Source organism: Esox lucius, chromosome 12 (genome assembly GCF_011004845.1).
Source record: "Esox lucius isolate fEsoLuc1 chromosome 12, fEsoLuc1.pri, whole genome shotgun sequence".
Taxonomy (NCBI): Eukaryota; Metazoa; Chordata; class Actinopteri; order Esociformes; family Esocidae; genus Esox; species Esox lucius.
In genome coordinates this window covers 17,132,145-17,156,225 of record NC_047580.1, presented here as the reverse complement: position 1 = coordinate 17,156,225, position 24,081 = coordinate 17,132,145, and the positions used below count along the sequence as shown (strand labels likewise).

The 24,081-nt window shown below is 42.0% G+C and overlaps 1 protein-coding gene across 3 annotated transcripts in view; it reads right to left on the bottom strand.

Moving 5' to 3' along the window:
* Positions 1–20,634: 20,634 nt before the first annotated feature.
* The window catches only part of slco4a1 (solute carrier organic anion transporter family, member 4A1), a 43,741-nt gene continuing 40,294 nt past the window's right edge, over positions 20,635–24,081 (bottom strand). For all 3 annotated transcript variants that reach the window (XM_010875534.3, XM_010875535.4, XM_020052093.3), the window contains exon 13: positions 20,635–22,896. In XM_010875534.3, coding sequence (XP_010873836.2) covers positions 22,875–22,896 — 22 coding nt within the window. In that variant the 3' untranslated portion in view covers positions 20,635–22,874. The remainder of the gene's footprint in view (positions 22,897–24,081) is intronic.

Below are 24,081 nucleotides of genomic sequence, written 5' to 3'. Positions count from 1 at the left end.
GCTGATGGTTCCAAGATCCACAGAACTGCTGCATTGTATATGGTCTCACAGCTGACAGTCCATATCAGACCAAAAACCAAACAATGAGGTCCAGTTTGTTTTCCGTATAGCTCCAAGGCAGAATTGTGTCAATCACAGATTGCACAAATCTGAACATTTTTATTAACGGTCCTGAAGAACAAAGTGGTCTACATTGTTATTAAAAGGGACGTTTGGGACCAACAATAATTTTGTCTAAACTGAGAAATCCGGGGTGGAGGACCTTGGTGAGTGATGTGAATAGAGAAATTAGGTGTGTTTTGTCTATATAGACATCTGAATAGAAGTGGGTTTTGTATATATGGACACATGAATGGAGGTGGGTTTTGTATATATGGACACCTGAATAGAAGTGGGTTTTGTATATATGGACACCTGAATAGAGGTGAGTTTTGTATATATGGACACCTGAATAGAAGTGGGTTTTGTATATATGGACACCTGAATAGAGGTGGGTTTTGTATATATGAAAACCTGAATAGAGGTGGGTTTTGTATATATGGAAACCTGAATAGAGGTGGGTTTTGTATATATGGACACCTGAATAGAGGTGGGTTTTGTATATATGGACACCTGAATAGAGGTGGGTTTGTATATATGGACACCTGAATAGAGGTGGGTTTTGTATATATGGACACCTGAATAGAGGTGGGTTTGTATATATGGACACCTGAATAGAGGTGGGTTTGTATATATGGACACCTGAATAGAGGTGGGTTTTGTATAGACAGAATGGAGGTGCAGTAGGGCAGCCAGAATGCTATTAATTCACACTTGCCCTGACCTGCCTTACAACCTATTTTCCCTGAGGCTTAATAATGATTAAAGGAGCACACAGTGGGAGTACTGTAGGAAGGACAATATAATAAACAGCGTTCTGTGTGACGATTGTTAAGGCCCTTCTGAGCGCTCCGTTGAGTTGGATTGATTGTGCAGCTTGCAGGTCAACATAAGGAGGACACTGGGATGGCTGAGAGGACCAGTTGATTACGTGATTGACTAGTTGGAGCAGAGATGCTAAAATAGCTTTGGAGGGCTTTCAAATGACATCCAACAGTGTCTGCTGTTCGTTTGCCCTGGTAAAGGACACTGAACATAAGACGCGACGTAAGGCGAAGATATAATTATAACCACACGTATATGTGCATGATGCAGATTACCTTTAGTTTGAGTGAAATCCCACCTGATGTCAAAGTAGTAGAAACATGGACGTTGTTATGTAGGAAGCGCCACTGAGAGTGTCACTCAGATCGAAGAGAAGCAGCAAGGTTCATGAATCAGTATAATTATATTTCGATTGATAATGTTTGTGATGGAATATGCTGAAAGCTCCCTACATGGTATTTGAGCCTCTTACATTCCATAGAGCAATCACTCACGTTTTTAGGAATTGTCCACTGCCTATCACTGCCCAGGAAACAATACAGTTGGATGTGCATTATCAGATCATCAGATCCTAACTGTGAACATCTGCAAACAGATCTCAACAGAGCCCAAAACCTATGTTCCTATACAAAACTGTCCTACCATACCATACCATCTTCTTCCGCTTATCCGGGGCCGGGTCGCAGGGGCAGCAGTCTAAGCAGGGATGCCCAGACTTCCCTCTCCCCAGACACTTCCTCTAGCTCTTCCGGGGGGACACCGAGGCGTTCCCAGGCCAGCCGGGAGATATAGTCCCTCCAGCGTGTCCTAGGTCTTCCCCGGGGTCTCCTCCCGGTGGGACGGGACCGGAACACCTTCCCAGGAAGGCGTTCCGGAGGCATCCGAAAAAGATGCCCAAGCCACCTCAGCTGACCCCTCTCGATGTGGAGGAGCAGCGGCTCTACTCTGAGCTCCTCCCGGGTGACCGAGCTTCTCACCCTATCTCTAAGGGATCGCCCGGCCACCCTGCGGAGAAAGCTCATTTCGGCCGCCTGTATCCGGGATCTTGTCCTTTCGGTCATGACCCAAAGCTCATGACCATAGGTGAGAGTAGGAACGTAGATTGACTGGTAAATCGAGAGCTTTGCCTTGCGGCTTAGCTCTTTCTTCACCACGACAGACCGATACATCGACTGCATTACTGCAGAAGCTGCACCGATCCGTCTGTCAATCTCCCGTTTCATCCTTCCCTCACTCGTGAACAAGACCCCTAGATACTTAAACTCCTCCACTTGAGGCAGGCACTCTCCACCAACCTGAAGTGGGCAAGCCACCCTTTTCCGACTGAAGACCATGGCCTCGGATTTGGAGGTAATGATTTTCATCCCCACCGCTTCACACTCGGCTGCAAACCGTCCCAGCGCATGCTGAAGGTCCTGGTTAGAAGGGGCCAACACGACAACATCATCTGCAAAGAGCAGAGACGAGATTGTGTGGTCCCCAAACCTGACACCCTCCGGCCCCTGGCTGCGCCTAGAAATTCTGTCCATAAAAATTACGAACAGAACCGGTGACAAAGGGCAGCCCTGCCGGAGTTCAACATGCACTGGGAACAAGTCTGACTTACTGCCGGCAATGCGGACCAAGCTCCAGCTTCGGTTGTACAGGGACCTGACAGCCCTTAGCAAAGGACCCAGGACCCCATATTCCCCAAGCACCCTCCACAAGATGCCGCGAGGGACACAGTCGAAAGCCTTCTCCAAATCCACAAAACACATGTGGATTGGTTGGGCAAACTCCCATGAACCCTCCAACACCCCGTAGAGGGTATAGAGCTGGTCCAGTGTTCCACGGCCCGGACGAAAACCACACTGTTCCTCCTGAATCCGAGGTTCTACTATCGGCCTTATTCTCCTCTCCAGAACCCTGGCATAGACTTTCCCGGGGAGGCTGAGAAGTGTGATCCCCCTATAGTTGGAACACACCCTCCGGTCCCCCTTCTTAAAAAGAGGGACCACCACCCCGGTCTGCCATCCCAGAGGCACTGTCCCCGACCGCCACACGATGTTGCACAGGCGTGTCAACCAAGACAGCCCCACAACATCCAGAGGCTTGAGGTACTCAGGGCGGATCTCATCCACCCCCGGTGCCTTGCCACCGAGGAGTTTCTTGACCACCTCAGTGACTTCAGCCCGGGTGATGGACGAGTCCACCTCTGAGCCCTCATCCTCTGCTTCCTCAATGGAAGAAGTGACAGCGGGATTGAGGAGATCCTCGAAGTACTCCTTCCACCGCCCGACGACATCCTCAGTTGAGGTCAACAGCTGCCCACCTCTACTATAAACAGCGTTGGTAGGGCACTGTTTCCCTCTCCTGAGGCGCCGGATGGTTTGCCAGAATCTCTTCGAGGCCAGCCGATAGTCCTTCTCCATGGCCTCACCGAACTCCTCCCAGGCCCGAGTTTTTGCCTCCACAACCACCCGGGCTGCAGCCCGCTTGGCCTGTCGGTACCCGTCAGCTGCGTCAGGAGTCCCACAAGCCAACCAGGCCTGATAGGACTCCTTCTTCAGCTTGACGGCATCCCTTACTTCCGGTGTCCACCACCGGGTTCGGGGATTGCCGCCTCGACAGGCACCGGAGACCTTACGGCCACAGCTCCGAGCGGCCGCTTCGACAATGGCGGTGGAGAACATGGTCCACTCGGACTCAATATCTCCAGTCTCCCTCGGGATCCAGTCGAAGCTCTGCCGGAGGTGGGAGTTAAAGATCTCTCTGACAGGAGACTCGGCCAGACGTTCCCAGCAGACCCTTACAGTACGCTTGGGCCTGCCGAGTCTGTCCAGCTTCCTCCCCCGCCATCGGATCCAACTCACCACCAGGTGGTGATCAGTTGACAGCTCCGCCCCTCTCTTCACCCGAGTGTCCAAGACATACGACCGCAGGTCAGATGAGACGACAACAAAGTCGATCATCGACCTGCGGCCTAGGGTGTCCTGGTGCCACGTGCACTGATGGACACCCTTATGCTTGAACATGGTGTTCGTTATGGACAAACTGTGACTAGCACAGAAGTCCAATAACTGAACACCACTCGGGTTCAGATCAGGGGGGCCGTTCCTCCCAATCACGCCCCTCCAGGTGTCACTGTCGTTGCCCACGTGGGCGTTGAAGTCCCCCAGTAGAACAATAGAGTCCCCAGTCGGAGCACTTTCCAGCACCCCTCCCAGAGACTCCAAGAAGGTCGGGTACTCTGCACTGCGGTTCGGCCCGTAGGCACAAACAACAGTGAGAGACCTATCCCCGACCCGTAGGCGCAGGGAAACGACCCTCTCGTTCACCGGGGTAAACTCCAACACATGGCGGCAGAGCTGGGGAGCTATAAGCAAACCCACACCAGCCCGCCGCCTCTCACCATGGGCAACTCCAGAGTGGTGAGGAGTCCATCCTCTCTCAAGGAGTGTGGTTCCAGAGCCCAAGCCGTGTGTAGAGGTGATCCCGACTACCTCTAATCGGAACCTCTCAACCTCACGCACTAACTCAGGCTCCTTCGCCGCCAGCGTGGTGACATTCCACGTCCCTAGAGCTAGTTTCCGTGTCCAGAGATCAGGTTGTCTAGGCCCCTGCCTTCGACCGCCACCCGATCCTCTTCGCACCGGCCCCTTATGGCCCCTTAAAACTGTCCTAATAATTGCAAATGGCACTTTATGCAAAACATTGATTAACCCTTGGAAGTGTTTAAATGATGAGGAACAAATAATTAGTTTACAATTCAGTGAATAAATAAAATGGAATATATTAAATAAATAAATGATTAATACATAACTATTAAACAGACGTTCTGTGTGAAAATGTACTCCTCATTAACCATGAGAGATACAGTATCTCACAATAGTGAGTAAACGCCCTCACAATTTTTGTAAATATTTGATTATATCTTTTCATGTGACAACACTGAAGAAATTATACTTTGTTACAATGTAAAGTAGTGAGTGTTCAGCTTGTATAACAGTGTAAATTTGCTGTCCCCTTAAAATAACACAACACACAGCCATTAATGTCTAAACCGCTGGCAACAAAAGTGAGTATATATTGTGGTAGTCCTTATCTTGAATTTCAGCAGATATCCTCTGAAACAACAATAATACTGTGCAACACGCTTTATATATTTTACTATTCAAATGTTACTTCTTACAGTAGTGAATTATTTTTGAGAATTTGCTAAGGCAAATCATACTTTAGAATATTGTAATTCTTTTATCTGTATTTGGATTCAGAGACATTGGGAAAATTACAAAAAGAAAGATCAAATATGGAACCAATTCATTAGAATTATGACATGAATGATCAGATCGAAGACATACTACAAGTCATATTAAAGAAGTAAAAAGAAATTCCATGCCAGTCAAGAGAGACATGCAGCCACTCTACCTGCAGAGAAACATTTTGCATCCAAATTGTGTCACAGTGCCGCATAATTCAAAGACTTGTTTTTCAGCTGGAAACATTGTCAGGCCACCTACATTTGACTTCAGTTTCCCTAAGGGCTGCTTTTCTGTCTATTGAACTGTATTTATGTCTATATATTTGTCTCAGAGAAACACTTCTTTGTCTGAGCCATCTGTTCAACTTCAATTTACGATTACAATTCTCAAAAGAAAAGCCAGAAAATGTTACACAGACTCCTGGGCTTTTGAGTGAAGATGTTTGGTACAGTGTGTTTCAAACCAATTATGTGGGAACTAACACTTGCATTCTCACTTTTTATCATTTTGGTAAAAGCAGACCATTCTTTCCTGAAAAGTAAACTTAGTTTTATTAATACAGTGACCAATATACAGTATCTCACAAAAGTGAGTAAACGCCCTCAATATTTGATTATATTTTTTCATGTGACAACACTAAATAAATGACACTTTGCTACAATGTAAAGTAGTGAGTGTTCAGCTTGTATAACAGTGTAAATTTGTTGTCCCCTTAAAATAACACAACACATAGCCATTAATGTCTAAACTGCTGGCAACAAAAGTAAGTATACCCCTAAGTGAAAATTTCCAAATTGGGCTCAAAGTGTCAATATTTTGAGTGGCCACCATCATTTTCCAGCACTGCCTTAACCCTCTTGGGCATGGAGTTCACCAGAGCTTCACAGGTTGCCACTGGAGTCTTCTTCCACTCCTTCATGATGACATCACAGAGCTGGTGATTGTTCGAGACCTTGCGCTCCTCCACCTTCCGTTTGAGGATGCCCCACAGATGCTCAATAGGGTTTAGGTCTGGAGACATGCTTGGCCAGTCCATCACCTTTACCCTCAGCTTCTTTAGCAAGGCAGTGGTCGTCTTGGAGGTGTGTTTGGGGTCGTTATCGTGTTGGAATACTGCCCTGCGGCCCAGTCTCCCAAGGGAGGGGATCATGCGCTGCTTTAGTATGTCACAGTACATTTTGGCATTCATGACTTGACTGTAGGCAAGCCACACTTGTCTGTGTACTCCTCACCTGGTTGCCACCACACACGCTTCACATCATCTGAACCAAATAAGTTTATCTTGGTCTCATCAGACCACAGGACATGGTTCCAGTAATCCATGTCCTTAGTCTGCTTGTCTTCAGCAAACTGTTTGCGGGTTTTCTTGTGCATCATCTTTAGAAGAGGCTTCCTTCTGAGACGACAGCCATGCAGGCCAATTTGATGCAGTGTGCGGTGTATGGTCTGAGCACTGACAGGCTGACCCCCCACCCCTTCAACCTCTGCAGCAATGCTGGCAGCACTCATACGTCTATATCCCAAAGACAACCTCTGGATATGACACTGAGCATGTGCACTCAACTTCTTTGGTCAACCATGGCAAGGCCTGTTCTGAGTGGAACCTGTCTTGTTAAACCGCTGTATGGTCTTGGCCACCATGCTGCAGTTCAGTTTCCTAGGCCATCTTTATGTAGAGCAACAATTTATTTTTTCAGATCCTCAGAGAGTACTGTGCCAAGAGGTGCCATGTTGAACTTCCATTGAGCAGTATGAGGGAGTGTGAGCGCGATGACACCAAATTTAACACACCTGCTCCCCATTCACACCTGAGACCTTGTAACACTAACGAGTCACATGACACCGAGGAGGGAAAATGGCTAATTGGGCCCAATTTGGACATTTTCACTTAGGGGTGTATTCACTTTTGTTGCCAGCAGTTTAGACATTAATGGCTGTGTGTTGTGTTATTTTGAGGGGACAGCAAATTTACAATGTTATACAAGCTGTACACTCACTACTTAACATTGTAGCAATGTGTCATTTCTTCAGTGTTGTCACATGAAAAGATATAATCAAATATTTGCAAAAGTGTGAGGGGTGTACTCACTTTTGTGAGATACTGTAATTAGAAATAAATGAAATACATTGTGCTACCCTGCAGAATCAAGATAGAAAGTGTTTCCAATTTATGCCTCCCCATGATTACTCCTCAAGCTATTGCTCCTCTATTTTTGTATTATAGCCCCATTTCCTCAAATAGAATAGCTTCACCTTGAAGAAATTCACTTCTTGTTGTTATTTTATCCCCTATCCATTTTCTCCTACGATACATTAATTCAATTAGTCCTACTTATTTTTGGTGATTCATTAATTTAATAATGAAAGTACCAGTAAAAACTTGCATACCTTGGACTATATTAAGACTTCATCAACAGAACAATGCATTTTCACCTGTAATTATTACATCCACAGTTTGTAATAATTTTCTCCTCATATTTGCCTCATAACTCAGACTTAAAATACCTTGCAATTGTTACCTTGAACGAAGCACAAATGGAATGTGTTCCAAAAATATCTTGGTATTTGGTTAGATGAAACTGTCATTTAAAACATGCTTGTGACATTAAGTAAATTAAAGTTCAAGATTAAATAATGTATAAACATTTAACCTGCCTTTTTTAGACAGCAAACAGGATTGACCAGGCTAATTAATGGTTTTGATTGATATTTTAGATTATAGGGATCTAATCTGCATGCATGTGGCTGCTCTAATATTTTTACTGCATCAGAAGGTACATGAACTGTAGGCTAGTCCCACTAGCGTCCAGCAGACTACTCCATTATTCCCATTTTGTTTCTATAATGTGGCTTTGCAACAAATTCTTCCTTGATAACTTAGCTTTTCAAAAAAATAAAAGGCACTAAAATGGTTCACAAGCATGATTAAAGACATGGTCCCATTAGACCAGCCATTCTAAAACATTTAGAATGCAAATTGAAATCCAAAAGATTGCAGTCTATAGTTTAAAGTTTCATAGATGGAAACTAAAGACACATTTGTGTTTCTGAAAGCCATTCCTTTAATAACATTAAAAAAGCTTCAAATTCATAGAAGTGATATTGAAAGCACTCTGTGGGTGCCCACCACTAAAATAGCCAGGGTTACTTACGGAAACTATGGCCCTATGGGAGAAGAGTATTTTTTCATGAGGGATATGCCAAAGAACGACGCCAGACTGCAGACCAGGGGTTGGGAAAAACTGCATTAGGCTAACAAATGATCATATATAAATCCCTCTTATTTAATGCAACTCACTTTCAAAATAGGCTGAAAAACTCCTAGCATTTTTCTGTTGCTGTTAGGGCAGTTAAAGATCCCAGAGATATTAGTCTGGAGTGAGAGTTGTAATTGTATTTTCACTTTCTTTCTAAATGTATTTATATGTATTGATGTGTTTTTGTAAATCTCTCTCCAGACTACTTGCAACACTAAAAATACACATGTCTCAGTGTGATTTCTTTGTTAAGTAAAAAACACATGTACACCAAACTAAATAATAAACAAAATACTTTTGTTTCTGCCCCCATTTATTATGAGCTGAACTCAAAGATCTAAGACTTTCTCTATGTACACAAAAGGCCTACTTCTCTCAAATATTGTTCACAAATCTGTCTAAATCTGTTTTAGTGAGCACTTCTCCTTTGCCCAGATAATCCATCCACCTCACAGTTGTGGCATATCAAGATGCTGATTAGACAGCATGATTATTGCACAGGTGTGCCTTAGGCTGGCCACAATAAAAGGCCACTCTAAAATGTGCAGTTTTACTGTATTGGGGGGGTCCGGGGGGGCCTGAAAACCAGTCAGTATCTGGTGTGACCACCATTTGCCTCATGGAGTGCAACACATCAGGTTGTTGATTGTGGCCTGTGGAATGTTGGTCCACTACTCCTCAATGGCTGTGCGAAGTTGCTGGTATTGGCAGGACCTGGAACATGCTGTTGTATACGTCAATCCAGAGCATCCCAAACATGCTCAATGGGTGACATGTCTGGTGAGTATGCTGGCCATGCAAGAACTGGGATGTTTTCAGCTTCCAGGAATTGTGTACAGATCCTTGCAACATGTGGCCATGCATTATCATGCTGCAACATGAGGTGATGGTTGTGGATGAATGGCACAACAATGGGCCTCAGAATCTTGTCACGGTATCTCTGTGCATTCAAAATGCCATCAATAAAATGCACCTGCGTCCATAACTCACGCCTGCCCATACCATAACCCCACCGCCACCATGGGCCACTCGATCCACAACGTTGACATCAGCAAACCCAAACGACACCATACATGCTGTCTGCCATCTGCCCTGTACAGTGAAAACCGGTATTCATCCGTGAAGAGAACACCTCTCCAAAGTGCCAGACGCCATCAAATGTGAGCATTTGCCCACTCAAGTCGGTTACGACGACGAACTGCAGTCTGGTTGAGACCCCGATGAGGACGATGAGCATGCAGATGAGCTTCCCTGAGACGGTTTCTGACAGTTTGTGCAGAAAGTATTTGGTTATGCAAACCGATTGTTGCAGCTGTCCGGGTGGCTGGTCTCAGACGATCTTGGAGGTTAAGATGCTGGATGTGGAGGTCCTGGGCTGGTGTGGTTACACATGGTCTGCGGTTGTGAGGCCGGTTGGATGTAGTGCCAAATTCTCTGAAACGCCTTTGGATATGGCTTATGGTAGAGAAATGAACATTCAATTCACGGGCAACAGCTCTGGTTGAAATTCCTTCAGTCAGCATGCCAATTGCACGCTCCCTCAATACTTGCGACATCTGTGGCATTGTGCTGTGTGATTGAACTGCACATTTTAGAGTGGCCTTTTATTGTGGCCATCCTAAGGCACACCGGCGCAATAATCATGCTGTCTAATCAACAAATTGATATGCCACACCTGTGAGGTGGATGGATTATCTGGGCAAAGGAGAAGTGCTCACTGACACAGATTTAGACAGATTTGTGAACAATATTTGAGAGAAATAGGCCTTGTGTGTTCATAGACAACGTCTTAGATCTTTGAGTTCAGCTCATGATAAAAGGGGGCAAAAACAAAAGTGTTGGGTTTATAATTTTGTTCAGTGTATTTACACAATGTCTGACTCAACCTGCCCTTTACAGTATACTAAACAATTGACTTCAATCCAGGATTTAGATCTTGATGTGTAAAAACATCAGTGCCTGTTCAGATCACTGCAGATCACTTATCAAAGCACTGAATGTAATTCTATATATATATATTCCAGATGCATACAGTAAATCTACGGCCAAATGTAATTACACCATAATATGCTGATGTCGGATGAATAAGGCACTCCCTATCTCTCTTTGTGCGCTATATAACAAGGCCAGACAGGCAGGCAGGCAAAGGAATAGCTACAACACACGCAAAACACGCTCACACTCTCCCACACATAAACACACACACCTCTGCACTGGATCCATTACAGCGATCTGTAGATGGGCGACACCGAGCATGAAGGCCCTCCTTTAGTAGCTGCAGGGGCGTGACTGACCTGATTTATCACATGGTTGACTCTTTCTGCCCTCTGCACACATGCCCACATGCAGCATGATGAGCAGACACACACACACACACACACACACTCTAGCCATTTAAAGCATCTGAATAGACACACTATAAATCTAAGAAATTAAGTAAAAAGACATGCGGTCCAGGCAACTCAAGTGCCTTAGTCAAGTGCACGTCAACAGATTTATCATGTTTTTCAGTCAGTTTTCAAACTAGTTTAACCATTAGGCTATCTGCCGCCCACAGATCACTGTCGGTTAGAGCCATTTATTGTTTTGTAAAAGCTGCACTTCTTCGCTGGAGTTACAGACCTACTTTACTTCTCACTTTCAGAAAAAAAGATTACAAAAAAGATAATAAAAGGTACTGTTCCTCTACAGATATGCTCAGCCAATCACTGCTGTGTAAATGTAACGCATCGGCTGCAGGTATTCTAGTCATGTGAGAAGTGGCATAAGAGGTCTTGTTCAGAAAACACTGGACACATAAAGGCATGGTTGCTTCCATGAATGTCAGAATGAAGAAATGCTGCCCACTGGTCCACAAAATACCATAGCTAGATGTGAAATGGTATGATATGAGTTACTCATCAAAGCGTGCTTCCTGTCATTCTTTGTTTGGGTAGAATAATTCAGATACTTAGGCATTAGCAAGGCAAAGCATGCACAAGAGTATCATCATGTTTCGTCACTTCGATAGGTTACTGTAACAAATGAAATCAGAAAACTGTATCTATATTATGTTCATGTAAATAGGGGCGCGTTGGGTGTCCAGGTCTAACAAAGCATGTGGGCACCAGAAGTAAAAAATAGTCAAAACAGACAAATTTGACCATACAAGGTTTTTAAACCAGGCCCCACAAAAAGTATATTTCTGGCTAAGGGATTAACTTTAGAGAACAACTTTCAGTTGTGGTAATGTTAGATTTGAGGTGGGTTAGGGTTTGGCTTAGGTTTAGGGAACAGGGAAAATAGATTTTTGGTTTCCTAGTACCCAGAAGGATAGAAATGCAACCAACGTTTCTTGGGTGAGTGTTTTTTTGTTTGTGTATATGTGTGTTTATGTACGTATGTGTGTGCATGCGGTTGTGTGGTCTGTGGCTCAGGAAAGATCACATTCATGCTGAAATTGATTTACCCAGACAGGAATAAATGAGATTTACTAGCTGCTTAATAGGGTAATTGGATTCAAGTTTACTGATCGAGTCAGACCTACGAATCCAGGAAAAAGAGTTGGGTGGAAGAAGGGAAGGGTCAATGCTAATAGTGACAATAATGACTCATCAGCATACTGTGTGAGTGTATCTAATGTGTAAGTGAAAGTTCTGTATAAATGCATTTTTGAATGTGAGCTAAGAATAAAGTGCTGTTGTCAGTAGTTGCAGTGGTAGCTCTCACCAGAAGTACTACATTACAGTACACACCCTGTCCCTGAAACTAGTTGTCATGTCCACTAATTACCATGAGTCAATGAATGCCCAATGAGAACCTACACACTCATGTTCAGGATGGACTAGGACCAGTGAAGGTCATCAAGGACAGTACAGCATGAGGGGGTAAACCTCAATGTGTGTCAGCATCAAGTTATCTCCAACTCCCTCACAGCAGACGTGCCCAACTCATCCGTTGGCCGAACTTGATTTCAGCCCCTCCCAGAAGATCTAATTTTGACATTGATAATGGACAGGGTTTCTGCATATTTCTCAGAAAAAAAGGGTGAAGAACTCCTTCAAAGGAGTTGTGCTCTTCAATTATCTGTCACTTGGGTGACAAATATACTTAGAGACGGGTGAAGTATTAAAGGTGAAACAAGCACCAATTGATTCAGTAAGGTGTTGGGCCACCACAGGTGACCAGAACAGCTTCAATGCACCTTGGCGTAGTTTCTATGAGTTTCTGGACCTCTACTAGACGTTCTCTATTCATTCAGCACCGTCTGTGCCCCTGTAAAGCAGGGCTCAAAAGTTTGCATACCCTTGGAGAATTGGTAATTTACAGCGGGGAGAACAAGTATTTGATACACTGCCAATATTGCAGGTTTTCCAACTTACAAAGCATGTAGAGTTCTGTCATTTTTATCATAGGAACTATTCAACTGTGAGTGACAGAATCTAAAACAAAAATCCAGAAAATCACATTGTATGATTTTTAAATAATTAATTAGTATTTTATTGCATGACATAAGTGTTTGATCACCTACCAACCAGTAAGAATTCTGGCTGTCACAGACCTGTTAGTTTTTCTTTAAGAAGCCCTCCTGTTCCCTGCTCATTACCTGTATTAACTGCACCTGTTTGAACTCCATCCATCCATCCATCTTCTTCCGCTTATCCGGGGCCGGGTCGCGGGGGCAGCAGGAAAAATGCTCAAGCCTAAGGATCTGAGCGACTTTGACAAGGGTCAGAGCATCTCCAAAACGGCAGCCCTTGTGGAGTGTTGCCAGCCTATAGTGGTCAGTACCTATAAAAGTGGTCTTGAAAAATCCCAATTACTATTCAGGTCCACTGTGTTCAAACCTTGTTTCCCTCCTACCCTCTTTTCTAGTGTTCCAGATCATTGCACATTTATCTACTACCCATCTCTTCTCTGACCTTTCATCACTTGTTTATCTCCAGAGTAATATGTCACTCTCCCCTTCTTTCTCACTATTCTATTTATTGCTCTCTAATGTTTCTCTGCTCATCAGTGTTGTCTAACCCATAATGCCTCACTCCTCTCCCCTGTCTGTTAGATCCTGATGGCTGTGGTGGTAATGATTTGAGTTTTTAATATTGAGGTACTGAGCTCATTAATGACCCCTCTCTTGAGTAAACAGACAAAAGCCGGAGTATGTTTATAGTCTTGGCTGAACACACACTTGCTCAGACACAAACCTGTCAAGATTGGTTATTGGCTGACAGACGGACAAATCCTCAGCTGGCTTCTCTTTTCACCATTGTTTAATCGGTTCTGCCTCCTCAAAAATAAGAAAATGAGAAAGCAAAGCAAAGCTTAATTCAGACACAACAATAAACCTAAATAATGCTGTTATTATTTCAGATCTTTTATTTTCTTATTTAAAAAATACATTTATTAGTAATAGTATGTGTACATGAATGGGATTCACATTCAACTGCATGTCATAACAGAATGGCACAATCATTAAACCAAACATGGCAACAAAGGAAAAAAATGAACTGACCCAACCAAAAGTCAGCATACCCTTGTTCTTAATACTGTGTATTGCCCCCTGTCTATGAGGCCCCAAATTCTTGCAGGTGGTATAGCTGCACATTCGTCTTGGTAAAATGCCTACAGGTCATGCAAAGCCTTTATTTGGTCATCTTGTGTGAACCACACCTTTGAGATCTCCCCAGAGTAGCTTGATGATATTAAGGCCAGGAGACTGTGATGGCCACTCCAGAACCTTCACCTTTTTCTGCTGTAACCACTGGAAGGTCAACTTGGCCTCATGCTGGAAAGTCCAAGAGCGTACCATGAGGAGCTTTCGTGCAGAAGAATGCAAACTGTCTGCCAGAATTATCTGATAACATGCTGCATTAACCTTGACATCAATTTTCACAAGATTCCCCATGCCTTTAGAGCTCACACACCCCTAAAACATCAATGAGCCATCACCATGCTTCACAGTGGGGATGGTATTCTGTTCACTATAGGCCTTGTTGTCCTCTCTCCAAACATAACGCTTATTGTTGTGACCAAAATGCTCAATTTTGTTCTCTCGTCACTCTAAATTGCAGTATGCTAGAAGCTGTGCGTCGTGTCAAGGGCATATTGACACGACCTGTCCTTGGCTTGGCAAGAGATACCAAATTTTTCACTTCTTAGTAAGTGATTGAACAGTACTGACTGGCATTTGCAAGGCTTTTGATATCTTTTTATATCCTTTTCCATGTTTACAAAGTTCTCTCGCGGAATGTTGCATATTGTAACCAGCCTTTTTTGTTGGCTGAGTAAAGAATTATTTCTGGCAACTCGACCATGCATTACATTTTTGTTCAAGTATCGTTGTATTGTGCTCCTTGAAACAACAACACTGTCTTTTTCCAGAGCAGCTTGTATTTCTCCTGAGGTTACCTGTGGAATTTTTTTTGTATCCCGAACATTTTACCTGTCCTTGGCTTGGCAAGAGATACCAAATTTTTCACTTCTTAGTAAGTGATTGAACAGTACTGACTGGCATTTGCAAGGCTTTGGATATCTTTTTATATCATTTTCCATCTTTACAAAGTTCCATTACCTTCATTTACCATAAATTGACAATTATTTTCTGTTCCCCATGGCTCAGTATCTAGCCTGCTCAGTGCATCCACATGAGAGCTAACAAACTCATTGACTGTTTATACACAGACACTAATTGCAATTTAAAAAGCCACAGATGTGGGAAATTCACCTTTAATTGCCATTTTCACCTGTGTTTGTCACCTTGTATGTCTGTAACAAGGCCAAACATTCAAGGGTATGTAAACTTTTGATCAGGGACATTTGGGTGATTTCTGTTATCATTATCATTATGATTTAAAAATGAGCCAAACAACTTTGATAAAAAATGGCTTCTAATTATCACTATCCATAAAAAAAAAGGATTGCATTATCAGTCATATTTTCAAAATCAATGCCAAAATGTCACAAATTCTGCCAGGATATGCAAACTTATGAGCACAACTGCATATAAAGTAGGGAAACACTGAATACAGACCTTTGAAGTGGCCAGCTATACTAATAAATGCTTATTGGTATTAACAATTAGCAATGTACATATTCACATATAATCTACACATGTATAGCCAAATACAATACAGGACATATACTGTAAAATATAATGCTACAGGTAGTTCATTTTGAGGGGAAAGGTTCTATCAATCAGCTTGTTTGATGTGTTTTCTGTCATATTATTGCTGTAACAGGATGGAAAGAGGATGTCACAATGTGGTGATGCAGTATCATATGTGTGTTGCCAACCACCATCTAAAATTCTACCAAGGTCCGCAAACAGACACGTTGCAGTCCATATGGACATTTCAGCATTGTATCTTCATGTGTATCATTCTTATTTCATAGCAGAGTTGTTGATCTTTAGAGACAGCTGAATGATATTCATCCTACCTGGAAATTGGAAGATGGCATGTATGCAAGAAACAAAACAAACCTGTCAAACACGATCACACGTCAGCCCTCCAGGTGGTCAAATGCATTTCGATGATTCACACAGTAATCGATACACCTATCCTCTGGCAAACTGCCAAGGTGGCTACAACCTGTCATCACTAGTTCTGAAAAAAAACACTGCCAGTTTAGGATAGATATGTAGATATGTAGATATGTATATTTCTAAAGGGGCTTCTGTAAGGATAGAGGTAAGCGTGGAGGGAAGGAACAGGGGCAATGGAGAGGGAATGGAAGGGAGAACGGAAAGGAGAAATGTCAATGGGGAAGTTAGTCCAGCATCTTGTTCCTTCAGTCCCTGTCCTCGTCTCTGCTTCCCGCAGGCTTTTGCTTGAAGGTCAGTCTGGTGTAGCGTTGTCCATGGTGCTGAATTGTCTTTTTGCCCTACTGTGGCAAGGTTGATATTTAAGTGTCCTATTTATGTGTACAGGAGTGCAATTTATCAATAATGGCTTCAACCTACACATTCAGACACAAACACTCAAGCATGCCCACAGCCACACCTAAAGACACACCTAGTCCAGAGAACCCTAGCAACATTCCACAGTAGTAGTCACTTGACTTTTTTTGTTTGTTTTAGGCTAACATTTTTGTATGTTTCAGCTGAGGTGTTGGCCTTGTTCAGTGTGAAGCATATTTTCTGTCCTCCTTTTCTTTACCCTTTCCATTTTCTCCCCCCTATTTACCTGTCTGCTCCAGTATGCTTATCGTACTAATACCTACTTCCTCCAACCCAATAACTAGCTGTACAATATTAGCCAAGATTCCTGGCTGTGGATCTTTTCAGTAATTAAATATAAAGTATTAATCAGTGAGCATTGCAGTTGTTGTTGGTGCCAGATCGAGGAAGTGCACTTGCATTACTTTTAATCGACTCGATGATTTAGTGAAAGATATGTCCTGCTGCCTTGTAGCATAATCCTATGTTACATATTTACTCCCTGGCACACTGGAGACCATGTTATCTGTGCCTGAGCAATTTGGGAGATGAGTGAAATTAAATATTAATGAAGTTGTGGCATGTCAGCAGTCAGCATGCCAATTGCATGCGCCCCCAAAACCTAAACCATCAGTGGCAATGTGAAGTGTGACCAAACTGTGTGTCATTTTATTGTCCCCAGCACAAGATACACCTGTATAATGATCATGTTGTTTAATCAGTGTTTTGATATGCCACACCTGTCAGGTGGATGGATTATCTTTGAAAAAAAGCACACTAATGGTTATATAAACCAATTTGTGAACACAATTTGGGAAAAATATACCTTTTGAGGCTGTGTAACTTTATTTGGGACCTTGGGATCAGCTCTTGAAACATGGGACACTTCACATTTATTTTTATATTCTTTGTATTATAACACTTAGAAATAATAATCTGTACATTGCCTGAAATAGATTAAATCAATGCATGGTAATTTGAATAGTGTTATATGCTGAGGTTGCCAGACGACCCTAAAAAGTATTTTCCAATCATTTAATCTATTTCAGGCAATAATTCCAATAATAATACAATCGTCAATAATTGAACCCCTGCATTGAAGTAGTTTCTAATGGCTCATCTGAAGCTTTTGTGCATCCCAGAGAAATAATCCAACCCTGGGTTCCTAATGATGCAATGACTGGATTCATGTAAATATGAATGGTTCCTCATGGACCCCTGTGTCCAAGGACCCCAGTTTATAAAACCTCTGCTCTGAGCACACGATAGACTGTCTTTTGAATGTTTGAACAGTGAGAAACAATGGGACGCTCTCTGCCATTTACTCTGAAAGATAAGGGGATGAGCAAGAGGGAAAGATAGAAAGCCAGGACAGACAAAGAAACAAAGTGCTTTGGCAATATGTATCAGTAAGTCATGCCAATAAAGCAAATTGAAAGTGAATGAGCCAGTTAGTCAGTGAGACACAGGGAAAGAAGAGCCAGACAGGCAAATACTTCTTTGTGTCAATCTTGTCAGTGAACTCCAGCCTAGTGTATGATGTGAATTCAAGATGCACTTATTCTAATTGATTACACTGGAATTCAAGTAGTATCCAGTGAAATAAGTGGATAATAAATAAAAGAAACCAATACAAATGTGCGTATTTTAGCATGAGCTTCACATACTGTTGTTTGTTAAGCAAATTGATCTGGTTGTGTGCTTTTTCGGGATTAACATCTAACTGATTTGACCTGTGTGGGGGAAGAGATATCATGCAAATACGGATTGTATTAGGTAAGAAACAATGCTGCACCGTCTTTTCTATCTAGTAAAATGCAACACTGAGAACTATGTGCAGTCAACTCAAGAAGTATTGACATTCTTTATGAAATTAGGCTAAAGTGAATGCAAAAATGTATTTACATGTTTTGTTAAGTAGTAAGATCTATTTCTGCATAGGTTTTTAAAATATTGGTGCTCCTGCAATCGATATTTTGTGAAGCCTCCCCTAGTGTGGATAACTGCAATTAGCTTCTTCCTGTTTGGCCTGACAAAGTTGGCACTCACAGCCTACAGATTTTGCAATTGGTTTCAGGACTGACTGAGATGACCATTGCAAAATGTGGTGTTTGTGGTCCTGCAAACATTTCTATATTGATTTTGTTGTGTGTTTGAGGTCCTTGTCTGGTTGAATTGTCCATCCACAGCCAACTTTCAATCTTCTGGCAGATGCAACCAGGTTTTTGCCAAAATTGCCTGGTACTTAGTGTAATTGATTTGCCATCAGTCTCAACAAAAGTCTCTGAACCATTAACAGCAAAACAGCTGAAAAGCATCAGTAATCCACCAAAATATTTGACTGTGGGTATCAGCTACTTTTCTTCTATGAAATCCTCTTTGGTCATCAAACATGCCGATGGTGTGCACAGCCAAAAATAGATGTTCCAATCAGAGTTCCTATAACGCTTCGCAAAGTTCAGGCCTGGCAATTTATGGGTGGGACTTCTTTAGCAACCCTTCCAAAGAGTTCCCTAAAATGGAGGTGGCATCTACAGTGTGGAGAACAAGTAGTTGATACACTGCTGATTTTGCAGGTTTTCCTACTTACAAAGCATGTAGAGGTCTGTCATTTTTATTATAGGTACACTTCAACTGTGAAAATCACATTGTCTGATTTTTTAATAATTAATTTTCATTTTATTGCATGACATAAGTATTTGATCACCTACCAACCAGTAAGATTTCCAGCTCTCACATACCTGTTAGTTTTTCTTTAAGAAGCCGTCCTGTTCTCCACTCATTACCTGTATTAACTGCACCTGTTTGAACTCGTTACCTGTATAAAAGACACCTGTCCACACACTCAATCAAACAGACTCCAACCTCTCCACAATGGCCAAGACCAAAGAGCTGTGTAAGGACATCGTGGATGAAATTGTAGACCTGCACAAGGCTGGGATGGGCTACAGGACAATAGGCAAGCAGCTTAGTGAGAAGGCAACAACTGTTGGCGCAATTATTAGAAAATGGAAGAAGTTCAAGATGACGGGCAATCTCCCTCGGTCTGGGGCTCCATACAAGATCTCACCTCGTGGGGCATCAATGATCATGAGGAAGGTGAGGGATCAGCCCAGAACTACATGGCAAGACCTGGTCAATGACTTGAAGAGAGCTGGGACCACAGTCTCATAGAAAACCATTAGTAACACACTACGCCGTCATGGATTAAAATCCTGCAGCGCACGCAAGGTCCCCCTGCTCAAGCCAGCACATGTCCAGGCCCATCTGAAGTTTGCCAATGACCATCTGGATGACCCAGAGGAGGAATGGGAGACGGTCATGTGGTCTGATGAGACAAAAATAGAGCTTTTTGGTCTAAACACCACTCACCGTGTTTGGAGGAAGAAGAAGGATGAGTACAACCCCAAGAACACCATCCCAACCGTGAAGCATGGAGGTGGAAACATTATTCTTTGGGGATGCTTTTCTGCAAAGGGGACATGACGACTGCACCGTATTGAGGGGAGGATGGATGGGGCCATGTATCGCGAGATCTTGGCCAACAACCTCCTTCCCTCAGTAAGAGCATTGAAGATTGGTCGTGACTGGGTCTTCCAGCATGACAACGACCCGAAACACACAGCCAGGGCAACTAAGGAGTGGCTCCATAAGAAGCATCTCAAGGTCCTGGAGCGGCCTAGCCAGTCTCCAGACCTGAACCCAATAGAAAATCTTTGGAGGGAGCTGAAAGTCCATATTACCCAGCGACAGCCCCCAAACCTGAAGGATCTGGAGAAGGTCTGTATAGAGGAGTGGGCCAAAATCCTTGCTGCAGTGTGTGCAAACCTGGTCAAGAACTACAGAAAACATATGATCTCTATAATTGCAATCAAAGGTTTCTGTACCAAATATTAAGTTCAGCTTTTCTGATGTATGAAATACTTATGTCATGCAATAAAATGCAAATTAATTATTTAAAAATCATACAATATGATTTTCTGGATTTTTGTTTTAGATTTCATCAATCACAGTTGAAGAGTACCTATGATAAATAATTACAGACTTCTACATGCTTTGTAAGTAGGAAAACCTGCAAAATCGGCAGTGTATCAAATACTTGCTCTCCCCACTGTAACTGTTGGTTTGGGACTTGATAACCCCAATATTCCACTAGACGCTGCATAAGTTCACAAACATCACTTTAAAAAATATATATAACCTTTAGGGGTGCAAATACTTTTGAATGTTTCTCTAAAATCGTTTAGCTTAATAAAAGTATACAACTTCCCCCGGATGTTTGAACCCAAAATATGACTCATTGTTTCTGTTTATTTATTGCTTTCACTTCTTTTCAATTTCATAAAGGGTGCCAATACTTGTTGACTGTATGGCGCTGTATGTCAACAGTTGCAGGGTCAAGTGAAATTCAGAAAGAATTTCAATTAGTGAGCTCCAGCCATGTCCAGCGGAAGTGTTCAACCAGAGGTCACAATCCCAACATCAGATCTGGCAACATCAGATCTCTCCCTGGCAACTCTTCATGATAGAACTGACCCAAAAGAATGACCAGTTTTACTGGCACAATGAATTGAGTGCAATGGCAGGCTATGGCTGTCATGGGAACCTGCTGCCACCTACTGGTATTGTTGTCTGAAATATTAGGATAAAAAAGAATGGACACTTATCATATTCATTCAAAGTAGACTCAATTGCATGTCATTCTTCTTTTCTTGTATTTTTTCAGAAACAGCTCAATGCAAACCCACCCACAATCCCATTTCAGTATTATAGTAACATCCCATTGTTAAGCTGTGTCTCCAATGTGCTTGTTGTTTCAGACCAAAGCAAAGCCTCACGATAACTTCACATTCACATATACAGAAAGTTACCAACACTAACTATTAGAAAAACAAAATGCCACAGTAACTGGTCACATTAATTCCAATTAAAGCTTACAGTAGTTGCATGAAAAAGTTGTATTGTCTGGATGATTATATGTAGCAAAGCAGTGAAGTTACTCGCTGTTCAGTCCTTGTATCCTCATATGTAGTGAAGCAGTGAAGTTACTCAATGTTCAGTCCTTGTATCCTCATATGTGTGAAGCAGTGAAGTTACTCACCGTTCAGTCCTTGTATCCTTATATGTTGCGAAGCAGTGAAGTTACTCACCGTTCAGTCCTTGTATCATATGTAGTGAAGCAGTGAAGTTACTCACTGTTCAGTCCCTGTATGTTCATATGCTATTGGGTCAAGTCTACTTGGTTTAGAAGGTACACTAGAATTCCAATTCTATCCACTGCTTTCCTGAATTGATTAGAAGCACAATATTTCTCAATATATTGTATTTTGTTGAATGTCATTCTAATTCTGAAAGATCCATATGTATCAAATAATAAACACAACATTCTGTGGTATTAATGAACTAAGAGCATTAACACTTTGTGCTGATAAAGCAAGGTGCAATGGGAATTGATAAATAATTAGCGTTTGTTGGTCTATGAATCCTATTTATACTCCTGGCACTATCTTAGATGAAAACCTATATCAGTGACACTGGGAGTTTGCTTTCATGCTTTAGGATGAGCAACTGACTTTAGGAATGTTTGGAACACAGAACATCTGTATGTGCACACTGACATCCAGCAGAAGGATTAGTACATTCACACTCAGCTTTCAATATCACAAAAGCCTTGGTTATACAGGCCGTTAACATGCCTCTTTTCTACTTATCTTGCTTTTTCACGTTTATAAGACCTGATTACAAATAATCTTAGTCATCTGAACATTTGGGCTCAATCAGAATCTAGGACAAGATCAGGACAAATGCTCCATGAAAGTTATAAGCGGTACTTATGGGAAACAAAACAGCAGAGCCAAATCTTGAAGGTTTTGCTGTATCTGGACTGCACAGGGACCTGCAACATTAAACTGAATACACAAATCACATGATAGCATGTACAATAAGAAACATGAACCTGATGGAATTGAGAGTGCCACATAAATTGGATACAGTATATGCAATGGTATATTGAAAAGGTGATCATACAAAATAAATATATACAGAAATATACATGTACTCCCTCAGTGCAAACGCAATACAAGACACTGCAACTCGGGATCCTTGTGTGGTTGGTCTTTCATTTGTTTTTGTCATTCAACATGTGACACGACAGCAGCAGGACATGATCATTGGATAGAGGCACACTTAAAACAGTCACTTGCACAGCCTCCACATGCACTCGTTCAATACAAACACACGCACGACACAATTAACCCATTATTCTTGACTTCCCTCAGCTCTTGAAGGCACTGTGTTGTGGTAAATCTCAATAGCAGTGTAGAGGATAGTCCCAGGTACTGTATTCAGATCAGTGTCTGTTAACTGGGGCTATGGCATGGCGGAACCAGTTATAGGCGTGGACCCATCGTTCTCACCAGCATTCCCAACATACATTTTCTCAGCATTTTTCCTATATCATTTGGGGAAGAGCTTGTTTCAGCCTGGAGGGGTGGTTCTCTCCTTTTTTCTTTCCAGCAGAAGGCTTTGGATCACAACTTAAACAACATTTGGTTCATTCCTGAGCACAAGAGAGGGAGAGAGGATAAGGTAAGAACAAGAGATGACTAAATATACTATCAAGTTAAATTTATAGTATAAATGTACATGTAAAGCAATGTTATTAATATTTTCATTATCATAACATCTGCATATTGTATGTGTAAAGTATATACAGTATCTTAGAATTGTGTTTTTTTTGTGTGTTTGGTTTTCTGTACGTGTTTTTAATATTTCTTTGAGTGTATTTACCAAGAGTCAGAAATGTAATGTCTGCAAACTGATAGGACCAGAGACACACCAGAACTGCGAAGTCATGACTCAACAGTATCCATGGAAACTGACCCCTTCTCTTACAATCCTTTCTCCCAGTGTATTATTTCCTTTTAGTTCTGTCTTTATTTTGTGATCCCGCTCAGTTCTTTAACACTCTTTCATGAAGAGCTCTGTGACTATTAAATACATCAATGTGTTTGGTACAAAAGTGCTGTTTGTGTTGTGGGAGATTGTGGTAAAAAAAAACAGTTCCAGTAATATTAATTGAATCCCCTGGCATTGAAAAAGCTGAAAAACTTGAGGCTCTGTGTGTCTTTGAAGTGGCAGGTGGTAATAGAAAGATTAGTACAAGGATGAAAGACGTTTGTGTGTTTGAGGAGATAGATACTGGGAGAGAGGATATGCAATTTACACATGCTACTTGCTTGACTGTGTGTATACAGTATGTGGTTTGAAGAGTCTGCCCATAGGGTTCTTTGAAATGCTGATGAAAAAAATATTAACAAATAATTGTATTGTTCACCTATCGTTTTTGTTTTCACCTATTGTTTTTTTGTTTTTTTTACATTCATTGCTTTTTTTAAAACAAGACATATTAAGAAACACTTCCTTTCTGTGAGAAGGCCTAACAATAAGACTATGGAATTTATGGTGACACATGCATTCACATGACAGTCAAGTCCATACATGGATCAAGTTGACGAATGGGAAGGACACAGTCGGGTTAGCAAAAAATGAATACATTAAAACATGAGGAATTCAAATTGTCAAGTGCCTTTACAGTACATAAACAAAAACGGCAAGAACTATATTTTTAAATTAAATTATCTTTATACAAAAATTTCTCGAACAATATCAAATAAAGCAAAAAGAAATAAAAGGAATTACATTATGAAAAAACATTGCTGTTGGTCTTCATTAAAAAGTCTTA